At 35.3% G+C, this 26,225-nt stretch overlaps 2 protein-coding genes and 2 long non-coding RNA genes across 6 annotated transcripts; 3 read left to right on the top strand and 1 right to left on the bottom strand.

Annotated features, from left to right (window-relative positions):
• Positions 1-5,155: 5,155 nt before the first annotated feature.
• On the top strand, positions 5,156-7,006 carry LOC132627590 (uncharacterized). Its single transcript, XR_009577911.1, has 3 exons — positions 5,156-5,605; positions 5,771-5,826; positions 6,540-7,006. It is a non-coding gene; the product is annotated as an uncharacterized LOC132627590 (long non-coding RNA).
• A 37-nt stretch (positions 7,007-7,043) lies between these two features.
• On the bottom strand, positions 7,044-8,808 carry LOC132627587 (uncharacterized). Its single transcript, XM_060343001.1, has 2 exons — positions 7,633-8,808; positions 7,044-7,486 (listed from the first exon to the last, which is right to left on the bottom strand). The coding sequence occupies exons 1-2, from the start codon at positions 8,650-8,652 to the stop codon at positions 7,085-7,087; spliced, it is 1,422 nt and encodes a 473-aa protein (XP_060198984.1). The 5' UTR covers positions 8,653-8,808; the 3' UTR covers positions 7,044-7,084.
• A 1,866-nt stretch (positions 8,809-10,674) lies between these two features.
• LOC132622932 (small ribosomal subunit protein eS21y-like) lies at positions 10,675-25,522 on the top strand. 3 transcript variants are annotated; one of them, XM_060337641.1, is made up of 5 exons: positions 10,675-10,756; positions 22,793-22,879; positions 24,080-24,174; positions 24,288-24,420; positions 25,153-25,518. In XM_060337641.1, exons 3-5 carry the CDS (start codon positions 24,125-24,127, stop codon positions 25,216-25,218), a joined length of 249 nt encoding a protein of 82 aa, XP_060193624.1. In that variant the 5' UTR covers positions 10,675-10,756; positions 22,793-22,879; positions 24,080-24,124; the 3' UTR covers positions 25,219-25,518. The 3 variants fall into 3 exon arrangements, with proteins under 3 accessions (XP_060193624.1, XP_060193616.1, XP_060193610.1); XM_060337633.1 differs by lacking the exon at positions 22,793-22,879 and having other exon boundaries at positions 10,693-10,756; positions 25,153-25,517; XM_060337627.1 differs by lacking the exon at positions 10,675-10,756 and having other exon boundaries at positions 22,191-22,879; positions 25,153-25,522.
• LOC132622927 (uncharacterized) lies at positions 11,045-21,376 on the top strand. Its single transcript, XR_009576045.1, has 3 exons — positions 11,045-11,517; positions 17,709-17,759; positions 21,264-21,376. It is a non-coding gene; the product is annotated as an uncharacterized LOC132622927 (long non-coding RNA).
• Positions 25,523-26,225: the final 703 nt, after the last annotated feature.

Here is a 26,225-nt window from a genome sequence, read left to right as displayed (position 1 = left end):
ACCATGTTAGAAATTCCTAGTCAGGTGATAAGCACAGCATTCAAGATTTAGAAAAGCAATTTTTAAATTACAAAAATGTATGCTCTATGAATAATTTAGTTGAACGAAGGGTCTAAAGGTCAGAAATGTAGCCATGTTTCCCGGTAGTTTTACTGTTTCTTAGTACTTTATAGTTTCATCAAAATTGCATTAAATGCTTCAAGACTAAGAAACAATTTTATACTTGGGGATCCGCCTTCCATGGCCCTTATCAAGATCTATGCAGTATCCCATAAGTTTCAGTGAGTAAATCCATCAGCGCAGTTGGATTGGTCTGTCGAGGAAAACGGCTATAAGTGTTACAATTTCGTTAGTCCCAAATAAGTTAGGGTCGGCCATATGAATTCTCACTGATCGTGTTTCTCCAGTTAAGCTCAACAAAATGGCTATAAATGTTAAAGGAAAAAATAACTCATGCACATATCAGACGTTGGGATTTGTTGCAACTCCAGGAAGAAGAAGATAGCATGGGAGCTTTTATTGAGGGTTATTAATGATGAATGCAAAATTGGTGTGCATTATTCCACTTGTCCACCACATTCATTTAGAAATCAAACGAAATTGTTTATCACGTCAAAAGGAGAAAAAGAAAAGGAAAATAATTTAAATAATTTTAGATGGGAAGGTAGTTTTACCTTTTAAAATTTAAGGGCGAACTGAACTAACTAAAGAATTAACATAGCACAAGCAACTTTTTATTTAATATGAGCTCAGTTGATGGACATGACATGAAAGAACAAAATATAGGGTGTGTTCGATACGAAGGAATTTTTTTTTGAAAAAACGTTTTCAAGAAATTAAGTTATTTCCTGGCAACCAAACATCAAATAATATTTCACTTGAAGAAAACATCCACTAAATGGGAAAAATGACTTTCTTTGCTAATATTTTCTCCGACTGTTCATTTAGATTCAACAGTGAGGCAGTGTTCTTAAAAGAATATTTTCCCGAAAGCTTAATAATAACACTTTCTCTTTGTATGAATTTTTTCATCGTTTAAAATTTTTTGACTCATTGTCAAACTGGCCACATATTTGGCTTTAAAAGGCACTCATGTTGGTCAAGAAAATTTATAAATTTAAGATCTATAATAAAATCATTATAATGCTGGAAGTATTTGATAAAACTGCTATGTATTTACTATAGTACTACTGTATTTGTTTTTCATTAAAGTCCTTATACACCGTCAAAGAATTTGATGGAATGTATAACATCTCTGATCTCTCTGCCTCGAGTTGAAGTCGCGCCAATGAAAAAAATTCTGATTTGGAAGCTCCCTTACATTAATTATATGCCGCGAAAATCTGGATCATGGAAACAGTAAATTTCAAATACCAAATGGTATATATATAAAATGAAATTTTACTTCAATTTCATTCTGCTGTACTTTGTTTTTCTCTGTGTGTGTGCACACACATATTGCTTCTCCATTTCATGGCCTTTGCTTTTGTATAATACCAACTTTAGTGTATCTAGAAATCCTTGTTGTCTCTGTAATCTTATGTGATATATAAGTCATACTTCTTGTTCATCTATTAAAAATTTGTGTTGGATAAGATTTTTTGTGTTGACTGTATAGCTTAATAGATATGGTGCTAAATCTATTAAGCTATACAGTCTTCTCCTTGAAGCATCAATTCACATGTGTGACTATCTCTATCTTTTTTTGTTATTCAACTTTCTCTTTGTGTTAAAGTAGCATGCTTTTAGTTACCCCTGTTTAGATGGTTGTTGTATTGTTTTCTATGAGTAGGATTTTAACGTTCAATTTTCCGCATCTGTCCAATAATGCCCTGTTGTTAATTATCTTCTGATTAATCAAAAGATGACGGTTTAGAGTGTTACAGCTCCGTCCTGAGTGATAATCTTTGTACTCGCAATGGGAAATTTTTTCATTGGTGACTAATTTGGAGTTTTGTCTGAGAAGATAAAAAGCTAAAATTTCTCCTTCCATCCCAAAGGTATGATCGTGTAAGCTTACATGTTTCAATTCTTTAAAGTTAAACAATGAGGATATCTTTTTGTCATCAAGCCCACTTTATATTGACACTTAAGTAATGTTATTTCCATCTAAACAAGCGTGTAAATTTAGTTGATCTTTTAATATCCAAGTGATTCAAATTTGCGGTACATGAAATAATCTCCAAATATTTCATTTGATTCAAACTTGTGTTATGTGGAATGCGATGGTTGTATTGTAATTACTTTTAGTTATGGATGCTTTAGCAATTTTCAGAATACTTGTATATTTCAATTTATCATGGAAGTGTGAGTCTCCTAATGAAGCCTCGCTACACATGAAAATATGTAGAACGAGGAGGGACAAAACACGGACCTTTACATCCCCAGGAAGTGGTATGAATTTGTAACTTCCCAACACTTCGTTATGATTCAGGTGCCCCTGTTCATCTAATTAATGAAGATGTAATGTTCGGTTGTCCTAGATAATTAACGTGTACTATATTTGGGTTTATTCGAGCCCAAGTTTGTTGTTTGTTATTTCTGAATATCATGTGAAAGGAATTTTACCTTCAGATTGTCCGAGTCACCAAACAGTTATAGTTTTCTATGTCTCTCAAATTACTTGGAGTAGACTATTGATAGTGCAACTTCAAATATTCATGCCAAATGTCTTCATATGTGGGTGCGAACTGCGAAGTAGTTGCTTATTACATGGCTCACTAGCTTGAGGTGTGGTACCAATTATGGATTGGCATTTCAGCGGTCTTCATGCTAATGCTTCTTTGTGTGAGTTACTTGTAGCATATCTGTTTTAGTTATCTTGTTTTTGGTGAAAGGCTGTTTTTCTTGTGTCGTTCTTCTTTCTTGTTACTCCTTCTGTTCTTAATGGGAATGTGGGAATTAAAAACTTACTAAATATAGTTTTTTTTTTTTGGAAACAAACTGGAACAGAAAGTCAGGCACATAAATTGAAATTGAAGGAGTATTAGTTTAATGCTAACTTGACTTTATACTGTTAAGAAATTTTTTGGAGGTGGTGAATCATCTAGAGCTGTTTGAATCATTTAGCATGCTACATGAGCCATTTCTTCAGTTGCTATTTACTTATCACTAAATTTGTGTTTCGTGGACTCACACCAGTATGTACCCTATAGGCAATAGGGATGTGCATATCTGCTAAGAGTTAAGTTTTGTATCCTAACGATGTAAGAAGTACTTACGTACGCAGGGTATTTAAAAGATAATTACAGATAATTCTTTTTAATAAGCAGTGATTGGTAACCTGTACTACAACATATTACACTACATGTTATAACAGAATTTTACCCTATCACTGTAAAACTTATAATCCATTTGCTAATATTATCATTCTTCCATTTGCTCGTGGAGAGACTTTAACTATCTTCAAGCGTGTTTTCTACCCTCTAAGACTAGCAAGTTTTACATTGGTTTTCTTATAATATTGTTATCAGTGTTCTAAACTTAGGTCATGGATCCGTATCAGAAATTTTTTACTACTGTAAGATCCATTACAAATTGATAAACGACTACACATTGTATAACACACTCGAAAACTTCTGACGAATCCACTATTTAAATTTTAATATTAATTATTTTCCTCATTATGTTAAAGACTGATACGGTCACTATGCAGTTTAATGCATCAGTTTTGATTCTTTAATATTGCAAACATAGTACCTAGTTAAGGAAGCAATAACTCTTTAATTCGTCTTTCATATTGATGTTCTTAAATGGAATTTTAGGAAAACAAAGATATCCTAATATCAATACACTTCATTTATACAGTGATCCAAAGTGTTGGTCTAGCTATGCGGAGGGTTATCTTTTAACTGGCTTAGCAATTGATGGAGAATGGGGAACGGAAATTAAGATTTAGTGTGTTACTTTAATCGATCATATCTTTTTGGATAGAGAAAAATGTTATTTCACTCTTTGGCTTTACATTTTCCCCAGTAAGACAGTGTGTTAACAATGCTCAACTGTCAAAATATACTGGTTCCCCCTGAGGTACACTGCGCGTAAAGTGCATTGCCTAGGAGCTTAAAAGCCTGGTCTAATTATTTTTCTTCACCTGTTATGGAATCAATCATTAGATTAAAAAGATTGACTTGGACTTATTTCTGGTCACCACTCTAGAAGCAAGGTTGTGTTTTCATAATAAATTCTAAACAGCTTTGAAGCCCATGAGTGATGAGTCCTTGTTCTATTAGGTATCTCTGCCTCATTTTTGTTATGGGCCTATATTGATACTCTATCATGCTGAGACACTGTTATCAGGTCTTTGAGGTGGATGCTAACGAGACATCACCGCTCATATCTAGGTTGTAAATCCTTCCTAGTCAAATCTGAAAATTGGTAGACAAGTGTCATGTTATCCATATAGTTCATTCATGACTGGCTCACAGTGGGTGGGCATGGTACGGTATTTGAAACTTTGGTTCGGTAACTTCGATTTTCGGTTTCTAAAAATACCATACCATTACCATACCAAAATAATTCGGTATGATTCGGTATTTCTAAGTTCGATATCGGTACGGTAATTCGGTAACCATAGGTTGTTTGACTTCAACTTACACATATACTCATATAATAAAGGATTATGAATTCGACTTTTCAAGGAACGTCTCAATTATATTAAACTAACACCTTACACATGTAGACATATTCAAAAGAAAGTACAAATAATTTTCTTCGTTATTCAATTACACAAAAATGACATTTGAATCGCGATAGAGTGGTCGAAGTTACAAAGTCTAAACAGCATTAACCAAAATTAAGTATAATCTTTAGTCCTGTACAATTTTACATCAAAAATTCCATTTAGTGACATCCAAAATCTAACTTGAATGAGATGTATTTTTTTTTGTACAAAAACTGGTCAATATATTTAATAGTATTAAATATCATATATATATGGATTGTATAAGTAGTATAAACTTCGGTATGGTATACGGTATCTCGGTATTCTTTTTATAAATATCGAATACCGTACCGAATACCAAATAATATTAAAATGCATACCAATACCATACAAAATACCGTAATATAGAAACCGCGGTATTAAAAATTTTGATTTCGGTATATACCGTACCATGCCCACCCCTAGCTCAGACAGAGCTTATCATGATGAGACCAATAATCTTAAGCCTAAATCTCACCTTTTGTGGTCTAAATCAACTTGGTTAAAAAAATACTGATTTCTGAATTTGGGCTTAGACTGAGGTTATATCTTCCACCTCTGCATTGATGTAATATAACTTCCCATTTGTCATCTACTGTGTACGTTGATGCCTGGACCCACGATAATACTGAAGAGCTGCAAATGGTACCAAAAGACATGGCTAGGGCCTTGATCCTTCTCTGTCCCCATTGAAGTTGGATCCAATGTCTGCCTAAGCCCAATGTTGAGGTATTAGTAAGGAGCACTTCCTGACTTGATCTTTATTTGAAGAAGAAAGTAAGAAAACCTAACACTGGTTGTTGGCCTCCACATTCACAGTAGCATAGGTGTATTAGTTGCGATCGTAGACTGAATTTTCAAACAGCACTGAAGTTATATTTCTAATTGAACATTTCTTTGGGGGTAAGTCCTGTAGGAGTCCCAGAACATTTTTATACTATATGTTCCTCATAGGTGCATCCAAACTCTCATTTGTTGGTCCTACTTATTATATCACCTTTATCAGGGTTTCAGATTCCTATTCCTACTTGCCATTTTGTTGATACTTATAACTATTTCATGTTGCAGTTAGACAAGAAATTGACTCAGAAGAAAAGTTTCCAGATGATTTATTTAACCAACTGGTATGCGATGAATTTGTTCTGCTTTTCTCCGAATATGTTTGACATTCTTTTAGATCTTTCCAGTCAGTTTTCTATATAATTCGTGTACCTTAACTAATGAGCTTTTGTATGTTAGAATTCTTTTGGCGTTTATTTTTCTAGTGCTGGATAACAATCTAACATGAGCCACGAACATAGGAGAAAAGGGCAAAAAAAATATATTTATAGATAAGGGCAAAGTTTCCAATTGCTAACCTGCATTTAGAGCCCTCGTCCCCCCCTTTTTTTTTCTTTCGCTTTTTCGTGTGGATTCTCTACTGCTTTGAAAGATACGTCCTTGCTAGATCCCCATGACTCCATCAACTGACCATTATCGGCCTAAACCTATTGCCATTTTCTTTATTCTTTTCCCTGCCCTTGAGGGTAAAGTGTGCAGAGTTATTTGTCAACTAATTGTATATATTTTAAATTTGAGTGATGTATTTCTAAGAGTTATCCCTTCTAGCAAACTGCTGCAATTTTATATTGCTTCAACCCGTCAGAGTCAGTAAACTCTCCTAGAGTTAGTGGAAAAAGTTTATAAACATGTTGGTTGGTCGGTCTGTCTGAGATTCTCATGATGTATTCTTATTTTATTGATTATGTAATCATTCTTACTTGTAAGTTCTATGACTTTCCTATTTCTTTTAAAAGTTACACTTACCCTTTATCACTGCAAATGACATTGATCAAAGGTCAACAGGGATGAAGAACGACATGAGACGATTGAACAGGAGCATCATCCAGGAAGGATCAAACCATGTGATGCATGTCTATTTTGCTTCTTTGTGATATACTTGTTGTCCAAGTTTTCACTTAGATTAGGGCAATCCTATCTTTCTGTGCCGTTTTGCTGTTTTCTGGTGCAAGTTTGATGAAGATGAGAGAAACACACAAAAGTCATCATACAAATGCTAAGCAGTGGTTGCTTTTTAGGTATTGGGGGCGGCAAGGATGCAACTGTAGAAACTCCGAATATGTTGCTATGTAAAGTTTCCTAATCTGTAGAAGCACTGAGGGTTGCAATTTGTTTATCCTTTTCTTTGTAATACCTGCTATATGACAATGATTATTTGTGTGTTTATCTAAGAAAAAAGTGATCATTGTGTGATGGAGGATGCTCAATATTTCAATTTCCTAGCACAGGAGCCTGTTTTGCAGGCAAAACAGTTTATACATTTGATTTTAACTCTTATAAAGTCTAACCATTGATGGTGCTATTTAATACTTCAGCAGTAGGCTAGCATACACATGCTTTTGAATCATGTTTTTGCTTGTTTATTTGATCTGCAGAGCCTTGCTCCAGCTTAATTAGCCTAACTTGATCGATGACTCTTCTAGCCCATTCTGCAAAATAGGTCTCGTTGTGTCCAACCATGCCATCTTTATGAAAAGAAAAGCACTTCCACCGATCCTGCGGGGATGGGCACTCCTCGCCAAATGGATCCCACCATGCACCCTGATGTTTCATCCCTGATTGATTAGCCATCCAGTGGTAAGCATATTGGCCTGAGCCAGCATACTCTAACCATCCTTTTGGGTAGAATTCCATCACACTGCTCTCGCGATCCATGAAGAGCATATTCGTTAACTGTGCTCCACACGGAGACGCGACTATGTCAGTGTTGGTCAGCACGTTCACCTGATATAGGACATTAGTGTTATTTCAGTGGTTGCCTGGATAACTACTCCAAGTAGGGTAATGTCAATCTTGCTGATTCAAGTTTCTTGGTAAGCTTTTCTGGAGTAATTACTGAATACTAATGGAAGAAAGGGAAAAATGTGTACCTGGTCGCAGAAAGATAGATCTCCTGACTGAACTACGTGCAGAATGCAGCCTTCGACTTGGGCACATTCCTTTGCAAATACATCTGTCACAGCAGTTGCATTCTTGAACGACCGGGAACCTCTTCTCATAAGCAGAGTAAGTCTTATTATTGGAAATCCTCTTTCATTCATCTCTCTACCTTTGCCTGCAGGATTAAGGCCACAGTAACTCCTAGCCTTGCAGCGCAACAGGTCGAACATCTTCAGCTTGTTCTCCTGCCCCATTTGACTTATCTCATGCCTCACCACAATCGCTTTCTCAAAACAGTAAGGTACATCTCCTCCATCAAATCCTTCCACCTTAACTTCACCGAAATTAGCTTGCATAAGTTCTTGCACCCAAGATCCCATTCTTAATCTCAGTTCTCCCCAGTGGAATAGCACCCATCTTGCTGGCTTCAAACACTCGTTTTTCATTGACCATCTTACGAAAGGAGCCACTGCACATAATCCATGCCACAGATTTTTGTGGTCGTAATACGTGTAGGATACAAATGTTAGGCCTTCCAGTAGAATAGCAGAATCTGGAAGACTTTCTCGCCATGCCAAAGCATATGAATTCTTTGTGCCATCCTTAGTATCCCGTCCCTTAAAGCAAAGAAGCCGTCCTTTAGATGCCTTAGAAGGGAAATACAAGTGTTCTGCTTCATTTTCCTCGTGTGTGTCGTTCAAAGAGCTCATAAACCATGTGTTGCCTTTCGTGGCTGTTTCTCTAAATCTAAGGTCCTGGAGGGGGAGGAAAGTGACAGAATCTTTGAGTTTCGCAGTCATGGTTTCGATGACATTGGAGTTATCCTCTTGGGAAAGAAAAGCCCGCCTTTGGGACCTTGCTGACAAGGAGAAATCAAAAGGTGATGAATACTGGATATGGAAAAGGATGACAACTAGAAATAAGGAGAAAAAGAAGATGCTGATGAATTTTAAGGTTAAACATTTCTTCGTGCTTCGAGTGCATGACTTGAGATGATGTTCCATTTTCATTGAGTTTTGCTTGATAGGAATCTTCTTAACCGGCAAAGAGAAGCATCAAAAGACTATTTCTCTGGTTTTTAGGAGTAAATCATGTGTCAAGATTAGAAGTTAATCTATATTATAACCAGCTGACATATAACATAGGTAGTAATTAGCAATTCCTAATTAAGTGACAAGCACAGTATGCAAGAACTAAAGAAACAATTTTCAAGTTATAGATGTATGTTCAGTGAATATTTTAGTTGAAGGGAGAGCACATTCAGGGTCTAAGGTCAGAGAAGGAGCCATGTTTTGCGTTAGTTTTGTTGTTTTTCAGTACTTTTTTCTAGTTTCGTCAACCTTACATTAAATTCTTCACAGCCAAAAAAATAATTTATATACTTGGGCATCCACCTTCTATGGCACTAGTCAAGATGCTAAGAGTATCTTAATTTCCATAAGTTTCGGACAGGAGCTCTATTCGAGAATCTGTGTACTGCAAAATAATTTAATTAATGACGAAATTGGTATTGAAGATTCGACTTGTCAGCCACATTCATTTAGGAGTCATTGTGTTTTGTGTTACAACTTGTAAAGCAGACGAGCTCTCTGCGTTTTGGGGACATCTGTAGGAAACAGACCTTTAATAGTAGTTAATTTTTACCTTTTAATTTCTTCAATCAAATTACATATGTTAGCACCTATCAGTGCTATGTGTACCTAAGTCGGTAAAGACTTTGCAACGCAGTTCGATTGATTCATTGGCTCCGTCTTTATCGAAAGTTGATAACTTTTTGTCATACTTAATATTTGGTACTCTCTCTATAGTTACTATTAATAGCTTGCTGGAATGCCTTGGATACAGTAAGCGGCAAACCATCCAAAAAGAAAATAATATAATAATAGGCTAAATACATATGTAGTCCTGAACTAAGGGTTGCACCTATTGAACACATGAATTCGAATCAAATAATGTCTATTAGACACACAACTGACATAGCACATTATATGTATCATTTGGAGCGCATAAAAGGACCAACAACAACGACAATAATAAATATTCAGTGTAATCCCACAAGTGGGGTCGGGAGAGGATAGAGTGTATGCAGACCTTACACCTACTTCGGGAGGTAGAGAGGTCGTTTCCAATAGATCTTCAGCTCAAGAAAAAGCAAATGAAAGGAGTTCGGAAAAGGAAATAATGGAAGTGAAGAAGTCACGACAAAATACTATAGAAAGCATGACAAATCATTCTGAAAAAGGAACCGTAACTACAACAAAATAAATACAATTATCGAAGTACAAAAAACAATCGATAGTAATAGAAATCGAAAGAGAAGATTATTTTCCTTCTATGTCCTTCTTCCTTTCTCCGTCCACACGACCATTGCCAGCATAAACCGTGCCTCCTCTACCACAGTGCATATCAACCCAATACTAGTAGATGAAAGAGGAGTTTCTACGTGAACATTTTTAATAGTGGTTTCTCCTCCAACAGTTAATTAACTAGCACAGATTATTGAATAAGAGTTCCTCCTCGGAAACTAGTGTTAATAGTTGATCATTTAGTCAACAAGGTAAATATAACTTTTTTATGAACAAGGGTAGATTTGGCCCAACTTTGTAATATAGAACAAATTTCAATCATTTCACATAGTTCATAGTCAAATCTAGACCTCTTGTAATATATTATGAATTTCTTATTTTTTATACTAATTTTGTTTTATTGTTTTACTTAAATATTTTAATCACTTAGTTAAATGAACGTTCCTTTGGGAGAGATGCTTATTATGGTTTTTAATTTTAAAAAAACAGAAACAACATTATTATATACGTGCAAAATTTTCATAATATAAGAGGTGTAACATTTGATGTTTAAAAATATATTTATATCTGCAATTATGTCAATATTAAAAGAGCTTCACTATAATGTGCGGTTGTTAAAAGTCCTGTAAGAGAAATTCTTAACTACCCGGGTTGGATGGGTCAAGGATCGGGTTTCGTAATTGCGCCAAACAAGTGGGGTTATTTAAGTCAATTTTAGCTGATTTAGGAATTTTGCTATAAACATTTTACTTCTTTACTTCTTTTCCTCCAAGCATATTCCTTGGTGTCGTCTTTGTCTGTCTGACAGGTACAACCTAGTTGTCGCTCTATACCCTTTATTGCTTCGCCTTTTCATAGCCTTGTTTTAGTATCATAACGTTATATCCCGTATTTTTATACGTCGAGTTATTCACAAAAGAATCGACTCAAGTTAAAGACGGGATCATTTTCAGGCACGAAGTAGAAATCTTTAATTTCCGGTTTCTATTAGAACATGAATTGTTTATAAATTTTACTTAGTGTAAAAAATATTAATGGAAAGTTGGGATTAATTTACCATGATTAGATTATTAAGTGGGGATTAATGATTAATTAATCTAATTATCAAAAAGTGGGCCCCACGACACGTGGCGAGATTTGGTTGGACTTGAATAAAGATGGACACATGTCATGAAAATTGACACATGTCCACTTTGTAAAGATAATATATAAGTATAAGTGGATGACTAAGTCATCACATATTTCACAAATTAATCTTGCAAATTAGGTCTTAGAGAGAGGGGCTCTCAAGCTTAGAGAGAGAGAAGTTCTCGGCGCCACTATTCACGGCGGCGCCACTGTTCACGGCGGCGCCACTGTTCACGGCACCACTATTCACGGCGGCACACTGTTCACGCGTGCACTGTTCACGGCCAGCCTTGTTTAAAAAAATAAAATAAAAAAATTGATTAAATCTCCAAGGTGATTTAAATGTCCCAAAGGAAGCGGCAAGTTAGGATTTAAATTGAAGAAAGAAGAGGCGGTGCAATTGGTGCAAGCGAGTGTAGAATTTGCTCCGATTAAATTAAGGTAAGATCTTCTCACTTTATGGTATAGTTGGATTAATGGTGTGGTAATGGAAAAATTAAAATTGTATGAAGTGGAATTGGAAGTAAGAAAATTGCATGATTAAGTGTTGGTGTTGAAATGGACAGAATTGAAGTTGTTTAAGTTAGAAATTGGTTCGATTGTGGTTGTTGTTATTATCGTTGTGAATTATGTGTTAAAAGTAAAAGGTTATGTATGTTGATGTTGAATTATAAATTGAGCCGTGTAAGGGGGGTATTTTGAGTAAGAATAATGAATTGATTTTAGTAGCATTATGGAGGAAATTAAATGGTTAAATTTAAAGTTGTGTTGTTTTATGGACATGTTGTTATCCTTGCTGAATTGAAAGGATTGAGGGTATGATTATGTTCATATGATTATTGTTGTTATTATCATGGATTATGTGATGAGAATGAAGGAATTTAATGGTTAGAGTTGGAGTTAAATTTGTTGTGGGTTGTTGTAAGGATTATAGAGATAATAATGTGGTTTACTTGCATATGAATAGATGATGTGGTGTCGTGTGGCTGCTGTGGTATTTCCCTGAAATTTGCTGGAAGGATTGTTGACACCCAATTTTGTCACGCATCTCCTCCGAAATACCTATTTATACTTCTGGTATTTCGAGAAATTAAAAAATATGCATTTAAGTTTTACTATAATTATTAGTCTTTTATTAACGCCCACGTTTTATTTATTCTTCTGCAGTTTATTATTATCATTATTATTATTATTATTGTTATTATTATTATTATTATTATTCTTAAATTATCATTTTTATTATTAATTGTCATTAATTATTATTTCTTGTTATTTCCATTATCATTATCATTATCATTATTATTATTAATTACTAATCATTATTATCAGCGTTATTTGTTATCAATTATTAATCATCATTATCATCGTTATTTTTTATTATTAATTATTATCATTATTTTATCAATAATTGTTATTTATTATTATTATTAACATAATTATTATTTCTTATTATTATTATCATTATTATTTTATTATTACCCCATTATTGTTATTATTATTAATTTATTATCATTTTTTTTTATCAATGTTTGTTATTTACCATTATTATTATATCTATTATCACCATTATCATCAACATTATCATTATTACCATTATCATTGTTATTTAGCAGTATTACTACCGCTATTTATTTGCTACTATTATTTAGTATTATTGAAACTTGCATTTCTCGACATTTCTACCAACTTCCTCACACACATCGCATTTATTTAGCACATTTAAATGATAGCGTTTGTTATTAAATATTATTGCACGGTCATTTGCAACATCATATAATTTTTTACCCGGGTCTTTTTATAATTACATATTTCTGTATTAGGTGATATTCTGGCACCCTTAATACATCGTTAATCAAAATGTGTCTCTTATTCAAATTTAGAAGCCAAACTATTTCTTGCACTCAGTCCGTATTTTGACTTACTGGACCCCAAATCAAAGTCCGATTAATTCCTAATATTTTTGGACTAGACCATATTTTTTATCTCAATTTTTAGATCAGTCCATATTTAGTTTACCAATCCATTCTTTTAAATACCCAGTCTAAAATTTGACCCGGTCCACAAATGGACCGGGTCCAATTCATTTTTTTCAGCAAAATGAGGAAGGGTTTCCCCTTCATCTCCTCATTCTTTCCGCCTCCATCTCCCTTTCTCCCTTTTCTCCTTCTTTTTCGCCTTCTTCTTCTCACCATCGCCTCCTCTCCTCTCCTCTCCTCTCCTCTCTCTTCTTCCACGCTCTCTCCCACTCACCCCTGTCCCCCGCGTTCTCTGTCACCCACTCACCCCTGTTCCCCGCTTCCTCTCTCTCCTACGCCCCCTCTAAAACCCTATAAATGGGTGGCGAATTGATTCGGAAAAAGGAGGCAGAACAGCAACAAGAGAGGGAAACAACGGCAACGAGGGGAGAGAAAAGGAAAAAAGGACAGCAACAAAAGGGGGATTCAGGGTTTTGAGGAGGGAGACGAGATCAGAAAAGGGAGACAAAAAAAAACAAACAAGAACAGATCGAAAAAAATAGGGGATTCTTCAGCTTGTAGAGGGACCGAGTCCTTGCTCTCCATTCTTAATTTATCATTCGACTCATCAAAAAGAATACGAAATTTCAGTCCCTTTGATAACCTTAACCCCTCTTGGAAAATCTATTCTCAATTACTGTATTTGGGAATACATATTCAATATATTAGGTGGCTTACTCTTTCAATTCTACTGCTGCTTTAAAATCGAGCGTAGATTCGAGGCTTCGATATCCCAGTCCATTGCGCGCAAAACAGGTAAACTTCGATATAATTGTCACTCGTGATCTTTAATTTCTGCTTGTTTAAGATTTTTAGTTTACTCTGCTGTATGTTCAGTGGTTATGTAATTTCGCTGTCGTCGTGTTGTTTGTTTGATGTTTGGATGCTGTTAGGATAGAATAACGATCGTTAAGATGAAATTTGAAAGATGTCTGTTAGTTTGGATGTTCAGACTTGAATTTCCAGGACTTAACTTACTTTAAAACCGAATATACATAGGATATACGGTTGGGTTATCAAGATAAGAAGAGGGCATACATCCGATATACATTTGATATACACACCGTGTTGTGTATATCTCAAGTATATCGTGTATGTGGTTAAAACAGGTCGGTAAACTTTAAACTTCAATATTTCCTCTGTTTCTTTCACTGGGAATGCGAAATGAATCTGCTCGTTTGAAATAAAAGCCTGAATTAGAGTTTCTGTTTCCCAGTGTAAAATCATGTCTTCGGAGCACATTACTATTATATGTTTGAGGCTTGATATTTGTTGTGCTGATATCGAGCATTTCCTTTGTCGATCCTCTTGTCTCGTTATGAAGTTCAAGAGAGGATTCCTCTGTGTGGTTTAGATGTAGCGAAACGACTATATAGTATGCCTATGTTGTTCATTGGCCTCATTTAGTCCCAAATCCTTATTTTGTATTCAGCTGCTGTTAAAACAATTGATGCTGTTAAAATATCTTATTCCTTTTTCATGATCAGTTCTGGAAAATGAAGTTGTTGATCCCTTGTTTGTCCTCTATTCGAAAATGAAGTTTGGTAATATTTTAAGATTAATCTCTCCCTACAACTTGCTGAAATCTGATTTCTGAATTTGTTTAAATGGCAATGGAGAATCTCCGCTTTAGAAAGATTGTTACTCGAAGCTGGTTTCTTCCCTTTAGAAAACCAGTTGAACTAAAAGGGATTTCGGCCTCCATCTACAATGATTTTTCTCCCATAGTTGTTTAGGTTTAAATTTGTACCCTCACCCTATTTGTGCATCCCATGTGAAATTGTCAAAGTCAATACGTTGAGTTCTTATTTGCAACTTGAGTGCACTTATGCCATGACAATGTGTTTTGTCCCATGCTATATTTGTGTACATCAACTCTGCTCGCCCAGTTTTACATCTTCTGTCCTTCTACTATAAACTGCTACTTTTTTTCCTCTTTGGTTTTAAGGCATCACCTCTTATACTAAGTGTCACGTTGTTAAGTATTGTCATTTGTATGTGTTGCCTTTTATCCCCTTTTTCTTTCTTTCATCTAAGTTCGGCTGCTGCCTTCATATTTCTGTGTTTGAATTGCTTGTTGATGGTCTTTTGTGTTCTGGTCATTTTTAACCTTAAAATGGCTAACCGTGATTTAAATAACTCTGTTTAAATTGTACGACCGGCGCTAATAATTTGTTGATTGTGGCAGTTTCTCTCTGTTATAACTAAGAATCGGATCATTTTTATGAAGACCAATACTTCAGCCATCATGCTTACATATGTACATACGGCCCAACAAAAAATGAACATACGTCACATTGGATAAAAATATGGTTGTTGCTATATACGGCTGCCTGTTACTATTGTTGTTTACTACAATAAACCATCGATAGTTCGGTGTTTATTTGGTTGAATCATTGCTGCCTTATATCGCTTTGGCTAGACATTGTGTTGGTTTGTCGCTCAGTTGCTCGTGTGGCTGTTGAGATTCCTTTGTGGACATTTAATCCGAACATGGACCCATTATATTCGTTTAACTTCTTTTCCCATTACTTGTTTAAATTAGTCACGTATTAGTCGAAAACTATTAGCCTATTTTTAGATTTGCATCATATATGTCGAGTTTTATGGATTATACACTAATCCCTTTTATTTTTTTTGTGCATGACCATCTCGTATACGACTTCGAGGGATTCATCCTTCCCCGCATTCGGTATTGGGCCAAGGCCCAACGAAATTTTTCTCTCGAGTCAGCCCACTTGCGACAAAATAATAAAAAGGAATTTCTGGGCCAAGCCCAATAGCAGCAGCAGATCTACAGTGATCGGTCAAAATGGGCCAATTCATTTAATTTCATATCGCTGGGCTGAAGCCCAACAGCAACGTGTAGCAGCAGTCCATGAAAAAATGGATTAATCCCATTTAATTTTACTTCGTGCTTTAGTTTTATTTTATGCTTAACTTGTATGGTTTTGACTAACACTTTATCTTACTCTTGTTTCTATTTGGCTTAGATGAATTATAAGAAAATTAGTATAGATAAGTTTCGGGAATAACGGGTGGTTAATTCAAAGAATACCAAATGGTTAATCCCTTAAGATTGCATCCTTTTTTTGTTAGATTATTCATAATATCTACAATATCTACTTTATTAGAATAGTAGAATTTCAAATAACATGACCACATATTTTAGTTAAGAAATTTAAAACATTACATATTTTGACACTAATGCTAATTCATTTGAGAAATAAAAAAGGCGAGCTAATTCAACAAAACAACCTTTTCATTTTTAAGTTCTTTTTTGCAACATTCAAAAATACATATCGAAATACGTATTTATCTAGAACAACTTTTAAAATTTTATTAAATAACTTTTTAAATTTTAGTCATTTCCTTCCAATATAAATATTACATGTCCATTTTTTGAACTAAATTCTTTTTGCAACTATTATTTTTCTAAAAATCTTATTTTATGTAAATTATTATGTTTTCGTATAAGTATTACTTTTAAACAATACTATTATACTATCGTCTAAAACTTAACAACATTTATAAATCGTATTTTTTCAAAATAGCGTTAAAAGTACTCTTTTATACAAATTATTATTATTTTACAAGTTCTATTTTAAATAGCATTCTTACATATTTATCTATAACTTTAGCCATACTTACACATCTACTTTCTTTTTCTATAATACTATATTTACACCTAGCCTAATTAAATTTTAGTCCGGTCGGTTAACCATTGTTAATGGGTCTTAAAGGATGCCTAATACCTTCCCTTTAGACTAATTGAACCCTTACCTGGAATCTTAAGTTTCGCAGACCTTAAACAGAGTTAACTTTAAACATAACTTTAATAAACTTTAGGTGTCCTAATTCACCATAAATAATTAGGTGGCGACTCCTTAAAACAAACACAAAAAAACAAGAATCACCAATACGTCTAACTCTAATTTTAACTCTCCCGGGTTAAAAAGAGGTGTGACAAGGATTGCATGAAATAAGGTATAAGAAGTGTATATGGGTTGCTTGGTGTATTGTAAGCGTTCGTTAGAATTTCGGGCATCGTTATGTTATAGTTGGGGGCTGTTTTGATATATTGTTGTTCTTGTTGAAATTGGTTGTAGGTTGTTATGAGAGATTATGTGATTTTTACGTAATTTTTATGCAATTATGAAAGTAAGATGCTAAATGTGAACTTTGGTAGTTGTTGATGAATTTGGAAGAAAACAATGCAATTTGGTAGTTCCGTTGTATTTGTAGAAGTTCGGATGGAATATGGAGTTGGCGGGATTAATTGAATCCTTGAGTATTGTTTGAAATACTATTGAAATATGTTTGAATAATCTTGAATTAGTTAATGGATATGGAAAATGTTGATATTAGTTTGGAATTGTGGAGTTGGAATGGAAGGGTTGTATTATGTAGAAAAGAAGACTAGTTGTGTTAGAATGTGTTTGGTTGTGGTTGTTGGTATTGTTGTGTTGTTGTTGTTGATATTTTGGGCCGAGATGATTCTCGGGGATGTGGAATTTATAGGGGAAATGCTGCCAAAATTTCGGTAGACAAATATGGATTTAAATTTGAATTCTTAAAAACTTGAAACTCATATTTGGCAACTATGACCAATTGTAGATTTTGGACGAAACGGGAGTTGAGTTTGGACGAGCGTAAGACGCAAGTAAGGTATGTAAAGCTATCCCGATTCTTCTTTTGACATGTCCTAGGTGTACTAGGATCGTGTTACATCCCGTATTTTCGTACGTCGGAAAGCGTGCGAGTTAGATGACACTAGTAACGAAAATGAGGTTATCCTCCCAAGCTTATGGGTGGTTGTAGTGATGGTACAGACGTGTTATAAATATTTGAAGTGTATTAAAAATAATTTCTATTTAAGTTAATTGAGATTAAGAAATTAATTATACGGATATTTGATTAAATATTGGAATAAAGTGAGACAGTACGAAATTAATAATGGTACTAATTATAATTAAGTGGATATGTATAAGTCAAGAACATAGTTTTTGTTAATGCACACGTGTAAAGGAAAAATGAGTCATTACACTACACTTTAATATTCATCCTTACCAAACAAATTACACAGAATCCAAAACACAAATGTATGACACCATTTTTGATAGCCAACGTCCAAGAACATAAAATGTGCACAAAGAATAAGCAATTTTAGTAGTTGATTTTTTTCCGGATATGGAAGCTGTTATATTCCATATTTTTTTTTACATTGGAGTATTTTTAAGCGAATCGGCATAGGTTAAGGACGGGATTATTTTGGGATATGAAATAGAGACTTTTAATTCTCAATTTTAATTAGTGCACGAGTATTTATAAGTTTCAATTAGTATGAAAATATTAATGGAGATTAGGGATTAATTAACTATAATTAGATTATTAAGTGGTAAATATTTAAGTGAGTTGGGAGGCAAATGAATTAACGTGAGAAATTTTAGGGGCCATGATTTCCAGATGTGGACCTAATATGGATTGGTTACGTTTTCAGATTTAGTGTACAAGATAAATGTTTGGCATGTGTATTATTTTATTCACATGGAAGGGACACAGCATCATTTGAAATTGTCAAGGAAAGTTGCATGCGCATTAAAAGGTGTAGTGGCCGTGTGGGCCCCACCCGATTTTCGTTTAACAAAAAAATATAATAAATAACTATAATAATAAAACAAAGTTGAAATAGTTAGTCCCCATGGGGGAAAGCACGTGAAGAGCAATTGGAACGCATATACATAGAGTTAAAGATGAGCATTCATTTTATATTCTTGCAAAGTTGGTTTTAAAGAAAGAAAAACAAATCACAAGTGGATGACACATAAGAGAAGCACGTGGAAGGCTCAAGGGCTGCATGTAAAAGTATGTTTTGATGAATAATTTAGTTCATCATAAGTCCACTTACTCTAAGCTAAGTATTAGAAAGAGAAACAAAAAAAAAAAAAAGCCAAGAGAGAGACTCTCGGCCATAGCTGGTCAGAATTGGAGCTCTCCAATTTGACTCAAAAAATATTTTTTCCAAAGTGTTCCAATCCTTAGGAAGGTGCATAGCAACGTGGAGTAGCCATTGGAGCAACAAGAACAATTATTAGTTCAGTTCACAAACTCTAGCTAAGCTAAGAAGCCAATTTGTTAAGGTAAGGACTGCTCGTTTTTTTTTTTTCATGTTTTAGTAAGGATTTAAACGTATGGTAGATGAGTAAATATAAATTGCATGTATGAAATTATGAATGTTGGTGTTGGAATGTTGTTGAAGCCATGGGGGCTGTTTTAAGGTGATTTGGATATGTTGTGCATGTGTAAATGTGAATTGCATGTATAAAATTGTGTGTTGATGTTGATGCATTGTGGAAGCCGTAGGGGGCTGCTTGGTGTGGAATAATGGACTGATTTTATTTAGTAATTATGGTTATTGCTATCATAGATTGCATGGTAAAAAGAATGAAAAGAATTGGAAGGTTAAAAGTGTAGATTGTTGTTGGAGATGAATTAGTAAGTAGAAAATGTGTTGGAATGGTTTTGTTGCATATATAAGAATTTTGGATTGAATATGGAAGTTGATGGAATTGTTGAATATTGAATATATAGCTTGGAATACTTTTGGTTTATGTTTGAATGGTCTTATATTAGTATGTGAATATGAAAATATTGATATTGGGTTGTAAGTGCAAAGTTGGATTTGGAATTGTCGCATTATTTGGAAAATAAGACTATTTACGCTAGAATGCGTTCCAAGTCGATTATTGATGTTGTATATATTGTTGTTGGTGTGGTGGTTGTTGTTTTAGCCGAGTTTTAACCTCGGGGATGATATATATATAGGGGAGATGCTGCCCAAATTTTTATAGACAAGAATTGCTTAAGGTTGAAATTTTAAGTCTTATGAATAGTAAATTGGTAAATGTGACCATTTGTAGGTTTTGGACGAAACGGAATTTGAGTCTTGGCAAGCGTAAAGGCCAAGAAAGGTATGTAAAGCTATCCCGATTCTTCTCTTGGCATGTCCTAGTTGTACTAGGATTGGAATTACGCTTTGGGGAATATTCTGTCCATCGGAATCCGCGATTGAAATTGTCGCATTTTTGTTCAATAGGATTGAACTCCTTAAGTATACTTTGTTGGAAAATTATGCAAATTTCCCCAAATTGCCTAGAAAGTTATGGAATGCCCTAGGATCTTTGTAGGTGACTTCATAAGCCTAAAAATACGTAATTTGAGCCCACCGCTTCATTTATTCCGAGGTGGGCCCACTATTTCCGATTTTACCCTTTTTGTATTTTGGACTGGTCTTCGAGCAGCTTTTAAAGAAAACGTTTTAACTACTCCTCTAACTATTAATTATAAATTATTTTAAATATTCTGTTAAGTTTTATAAGTTGTTTTGAAACTTGGAAATGATTTCAGAAAGATTATGCATCCGTAATCCATTATGACATCCGAAATATGCTTACTATAGTTCTGTCCAGTTTTATCATTTCGATTTGTTATTCCATATGCTTCATTGAGTCTCTGGAGATAGATGGTATTTTTATTGCATTTAGTTTCTCACTACTCTGTTCGTGGATGCCTCAATGTTTCCCACACTGAGCCCGGGCCAGGATATGTTCTCAAGCGTCTTCCACTGCATTGTTCGCCGTGCCTCGATGTGAGGGGGCAGGTATATATGTACATGGGTTGTGGAGTATGTTGTGCCATGTACACTATTCTGATATGATATGATCTGATATGACCATTGATATGTTATGCTATGTTACGGGGTCATTCCCCTTTTCCGATCCTTATGTGTTGTGGCACCAGCGTCGGGGGGTGGCCACGTTCTGTCTGCCGAGTCCCTTGGCAGGGGCCGGGTGTGATATGGCATATGTTTCTGTACACACTCTTCATGTTTTGAAAATGTGCATTTGATACTTTGTATATCACACTCACTTTTCTGTACGTGCTGTTTCGGTTATGATTTTGTTCCGTAATGGGACCAGGTATGACATACGTTTTATGCAAATACTACTTATGCTTTATGATCAGCATTTTTGCTAATTTGGATATTCCGTTCATTTTTTGTATCTTCTGCTTCGATTATGACTTTGTTTACTACGTTCCGTGCTTTACATACTCAGTACATATTTCGTACTGACCCCCTTTCTTCGGTGGCTGCGTTTTCATGCCGCGCAGGTACTAACGACAGATTTGCTGACCCGCCTGTTTAGGACATCTATTATGCTATTCTGGAGCGCTCTTTTGTTCAGAGCCTATACCTTGGTACAGTCTGCTGCTGTTGTATATATATGTATGCTATTCAGGGGTATGACGGGGCCCTGTCCCGTCATATGATTTTGTTATGTTCTGTAGAGGTCTGTAGACATACATGTGGGTTCTGTATATGTTTTGGGTTGTTATGATCTGTGATGGCCTTATCGGCTTCCACGTACAAAATCTGTTCATCTGTGATATTTAATAGCACCAACTAACTTCCATCTTGATGTTTTCTGCTAATATGCTGGTTTGGGGTATTGGGTACGTTTGGGTGTCCAGCACGGACACTAGTCGCGGCCTACGGGGTTGGGTCGTGACAGATCGGATTTGAGTCTCGAAAAGTATTCTGTTCATCGGAATCCGCATTTGAAAATATCCCTTTTTCATTCAATGGAATTGAACCCTATAAGTATGCTTTATTGAAAGAATTGTGTAAACTTCCGCAAATTGTCTAGAAAATTATGGAATGTCCCCAGGACCTCCGTAGATGATTCTATAAGCTTAATATATGTAATTTGGGCCCTACTATTCCCGCTTTGTCCTTTATGGTACTATTGTCTTATTTTCAAGTAATATAAAATGAAATGTTTTAACTACTCCTCTAGCTATGAAACAAAAATTGTTTTAAATATTCCGTTAAGTCTTATAAATTGTTTTGGAACTTGGAAACGATCTCAGAAAGATTATGCCTCTGTAACCCATGATAACATCTGAAATTCACTTACTATGATTCCGTCCGATTTCATTGCTTTGATTTGTCATTCGATATGCCTCATTGAGTCTCTGGAAATATATATGGTATTTTATTGCATTTAGTTTCTCACTACTCCATTCGTGGATGTCTCAATGTTTCCCACACTGAGCCCGGGCCAGGATATGTTCTCAAGCGTCTTCCACTGCATTGTTCGCCGTGCCTCAATGTGAGGGGGCAGGTATATATGTACATGGGTTGTGGAGTATGCTGTGCCATGTACACTATTCTGATATGATATGATATGATCTGATATGGCCATTTGATATGTTATGCTATGTTACGGGGTCATTCCCCTTTTCTGATCCTTATGTGTTGTGGCACCAGCGTCGGGGGGTGGCCACGTTCTGTCTTCCGAGTCCCTTGGCACGGGTCGGATATGATATGGCATATGTTTCTGTACACACTCCTCATGTTTTGAAAATATGCATTTGATACTCTGGACATCACACTCACTTTTCTGTACGTTCTGTTTCGGTTATGATTTTGTTCCGTAATGGGACCAGGTATGACCTATGTTTTCTGCAAATACTATTTATGCTTTATGATCAGTATTTTGCTACTCTGGCTATTCCGTTCATCTTCTGTATCTTCTGCTTCGATTATGACTTGTTTACTACGTTTTGTGCTTTACATACTCAGTACATACTTCGTACTGACCCCCTTTCTTCGGGGGCTGCGTTTTCATGCCGCGCAGGTACTAACGACAGATTTGCTGACCCGCCTGTCTAGGACATCTATTCTGCTATTCTGGAGCGCTCTTTTGTCCAGAGCCTATACCTTGGTACAGTCTGCTGCTGTTGTATTTATGTACGCTATTCAGGGGTACGACGAGGCCCTGTCCCGTCTTATGATTCTGTTATGTTCTGTAGAGGTCTGTAGACATATATGTGGGTTCTGCATATGATTTGGGTTGGTATGATCTGTGACAGCCTGATCGGCTTCCTTGTGCTTTATCCGTTCATCTGTGATAATTAATAACGCCAATTGACTTTTACATTTAAATATTCTGCTTATACGCTGGTTTGGGTTATTGGGTACGTCCGAGTGTCCAGCACGGACACTAGTCGCGGCCTACGGGGTTGGGTCGTGACACATAATGTCTCATGCCAATTTTCGTAGTCTATAGAGTTCCTTGATGTCTCTGTAATATTTTGGATATATAATTTAATGTTCGTGTAATCAAACGTTATGTCCCACATCGGTATAATATGTGGTGATGTGGGAGTTTAAATAACTTTGGGCTGTCTCACCTTAATAGTTAATTTTTGGGGTGTGAGTTAGGTTTCAGGTTGTGATATGTGATTGAAAATAGAATTTTCTGTATAACTGATTTAGCTACATGAGTGATGCTTTATCTTACATGTGTGACTAATTTGCATCTTCGCTTACCAAAAAAATATGTTACTATTTTCATCCTTTTTTGTTGCTTCGACTTGTTGATTGTGTTAGAGGAGTAGGCTTTGCATTTAGAGAATGATCTGAGTAGGGTCTTAACTTCAATCTTATCTTCCTACTCAAAAGATAATGCGATGCATAATGTCACTCACAATCTGAACTTTTCTTGAAAGGTGACTAAACTGTAGTTTTTTTTTTTTTTGTGAAGATAAATGACAGAATTCCTCCTTCCATCCCAATATATGATCATTTAACCTTACATTTTCAGTTATTCAAATTTGACAAATGAGGTTATCTTTTTGTTATCAAGCCAACTTTGTATTCACACTTCCACACCTATTGTATTTCCGTCTATTGATCTCTTAATCTCCAAGTGAGTCAAACATTTGAATTCATACTTGTATCATGTGGAGTTGGGTGGGAGAAGTTTAATTAGTTTTGCTTTTGTGGATGCCTTTGAATATGCTTAAATACTTCTGGATTACAGTTCATTCTAGAAGACTGAGTGGCCTAATGTAGGCTCGCTACACATGAAAAAGAACGCTGTTTTGTTCTTTTTAATTTGCTTTCCCTTTTAAACCCCCAGGAGCTTTCCACTTCTAAAGTCCATTTGTGTAAAGCCATTGTCAATATGCAGAACGACGAGGGACAAAACATGGACCTTTACATCCCCAGGAAGTGGTATGCATTTGTTACTTCCTAACACTTATGGATTAGATTCAGCATCTCCATCTATTTAATGAAGATGTATATTAGGTTGTCCTATATAATTAACGTACTATATTTGGATGCAGCTCTGCCACTAATAGGCTGATCACTTCCAAGGATCATGCATCTGTCCAGCTTAACGTTGGGCATTTGGATGAGTTTGGCCGATACACTGGCCAGTTCACCACTTATGCTCTCTGTGGATTTATCAGTGCCCAGGTAATGTTCTTACTTTTGAATATCATTTTAAAGTAATTTTAGCTTTGGATTGTTCTGAGTCATGCCGAACAGTTCGTTTTCTGTCTCTTTTGAATTACTTGAGTTTTCTGAGAGAACTATTGATTGTGCCTCGTGAGCTTTAAAACTGCATACCATATCTTTGTATGTGTGGGCAAAATTGTTATGGTTTACATGACTTACTAGGCTGATGTGTGAGTACCTATCACGCCTCTAGATGTTGCATGATGTACTGGCAGTACGTTTTTGTTGTTTTTCTCTTCCCATTCTTCTTTCAGCGAAACTGAACTGAAACTGAAACTGTAAATTGAGCATCGATAACGAGTTATGATATACTTTAAAAGCAGTATTAGCTCTTTGCATGTATTGCCATATTGGTGGCTGGCATTCTGCTAGCTTATTATCCGTTGTCAAAAACTTGTTACAGAAAGAGAGATGCTTCTCTCACTTAAATTTTTAGAGCTATGATTTGGGCATATGATTATATGATTCTTCTTTGGCAGAAGTATTATCTTTGGATCTTGTTGTTGTGTTTTCAAGTCAATTCTTCTTTGATAGAATTATTATCTTGGGATCTTGTTGTTGTGTTTTTAAGTCAATTGTTCTTTGGTATTATTATCTTTGGATCTTGTTGTGGTGGTTTATCTTGTTGTTTCTCGACATTCATCATTTGTGTGCTGTTACTGCAATTGACTTGAAAACACTTCTTTGCAGGGAGACGCCGATAGTGCTCTTGATAGGCTGTGGCAGAAGAAGAAAGCTGAAGTTGGACAACGATGAGAGTTTTCTGTCCGCTGTTACCATTCTAAAAAAATGAGTGTCTTCTATATTATTTTTGTATTACCAGCAGTTCTTTGTTGGTTTTAGTGGCTTGTTCTGTTTTATGGTTAAAGTTCATTATCAGACAAATGGAACTTGCTTTTTAGTATTTTAGTACAGTAACTCGATTTTCTACTGTTAAAGGAATATTTTGGAGATTGGGAACAATATGTGAGCTGTTTTAATCATTTAGCTTTGCTTCATGAGCCATTTCTTTCAGTTGCTATTTACTTGGCAACAAACTTGTGTTCTCTGGAACTGGCTCTATTATATATATATATATATATATTTTTGGGTGTTTTTATTGTATACCCTCTTTTATTTTTAATGATGGCAGTGTCTGAGGCAGTTTTTTTTTATCTCCGCTATTTCATTGGGTACTTACTACCCCCAATAACATATGTACTAGGTAACTCTTAGGCAGATGGGATGAAAGGTTGTACGTCCTCTTATTTTCCTCATAGATGAAAAGATTTTGTTCTCCAATATGCTTTTGGCATCCGATATGTTTCATACATCCCACCAACACATGTATCGAGTTATTCTGGGGCATGCTAAATTCATACGTCGTTTGCTCTTGTATGCGCATCTTGTAATTCTTAATCTGCGATGCAGGTAGGATTCAGATGAGTATATTTTGGTCCCTCGCCGTGTAAAGAAAACTAAGCAGTTAAAAATCATCAAATATAGATATTATCCACTAAAAAATAGATATCCAGATGGATATTATGGATATCCATATTATCAATATCTGTTTTTCTCCTTGTTATTTTTATGAGTTCTTGCTTTGGGAGTGTAAGCTTATTTTGACTTTTAGTTTAGCCTTCTAGCATGATTTTTAGCTTGGTGAATCCATTTTTTGTGTGTTTAATATATATGCAAGGAGACTTGGAGCAACTAGCAAGCTATGTCATATTAGAACATTCGTGAAAGGTTGAAGTGCACCTATTTAAACAGGAAATCTTTAA

This window comes from Lycium barbarum, chromosome 2, assembly GCF_019175385.1.
Source record: "Lycium barbarum isolate Lr01 chromosome 2, ASM1917538v2, whole genome shotgun sequence".
NCBI lineage: Eukaryota > Viridiplantae > Streptophyta > Magnoliopsida > Solanales > Solanaceae > Lycium > Lycium barbarum.
This window is presented reverse-complemented; position numbering and strand designations above follow the sequence as displayed.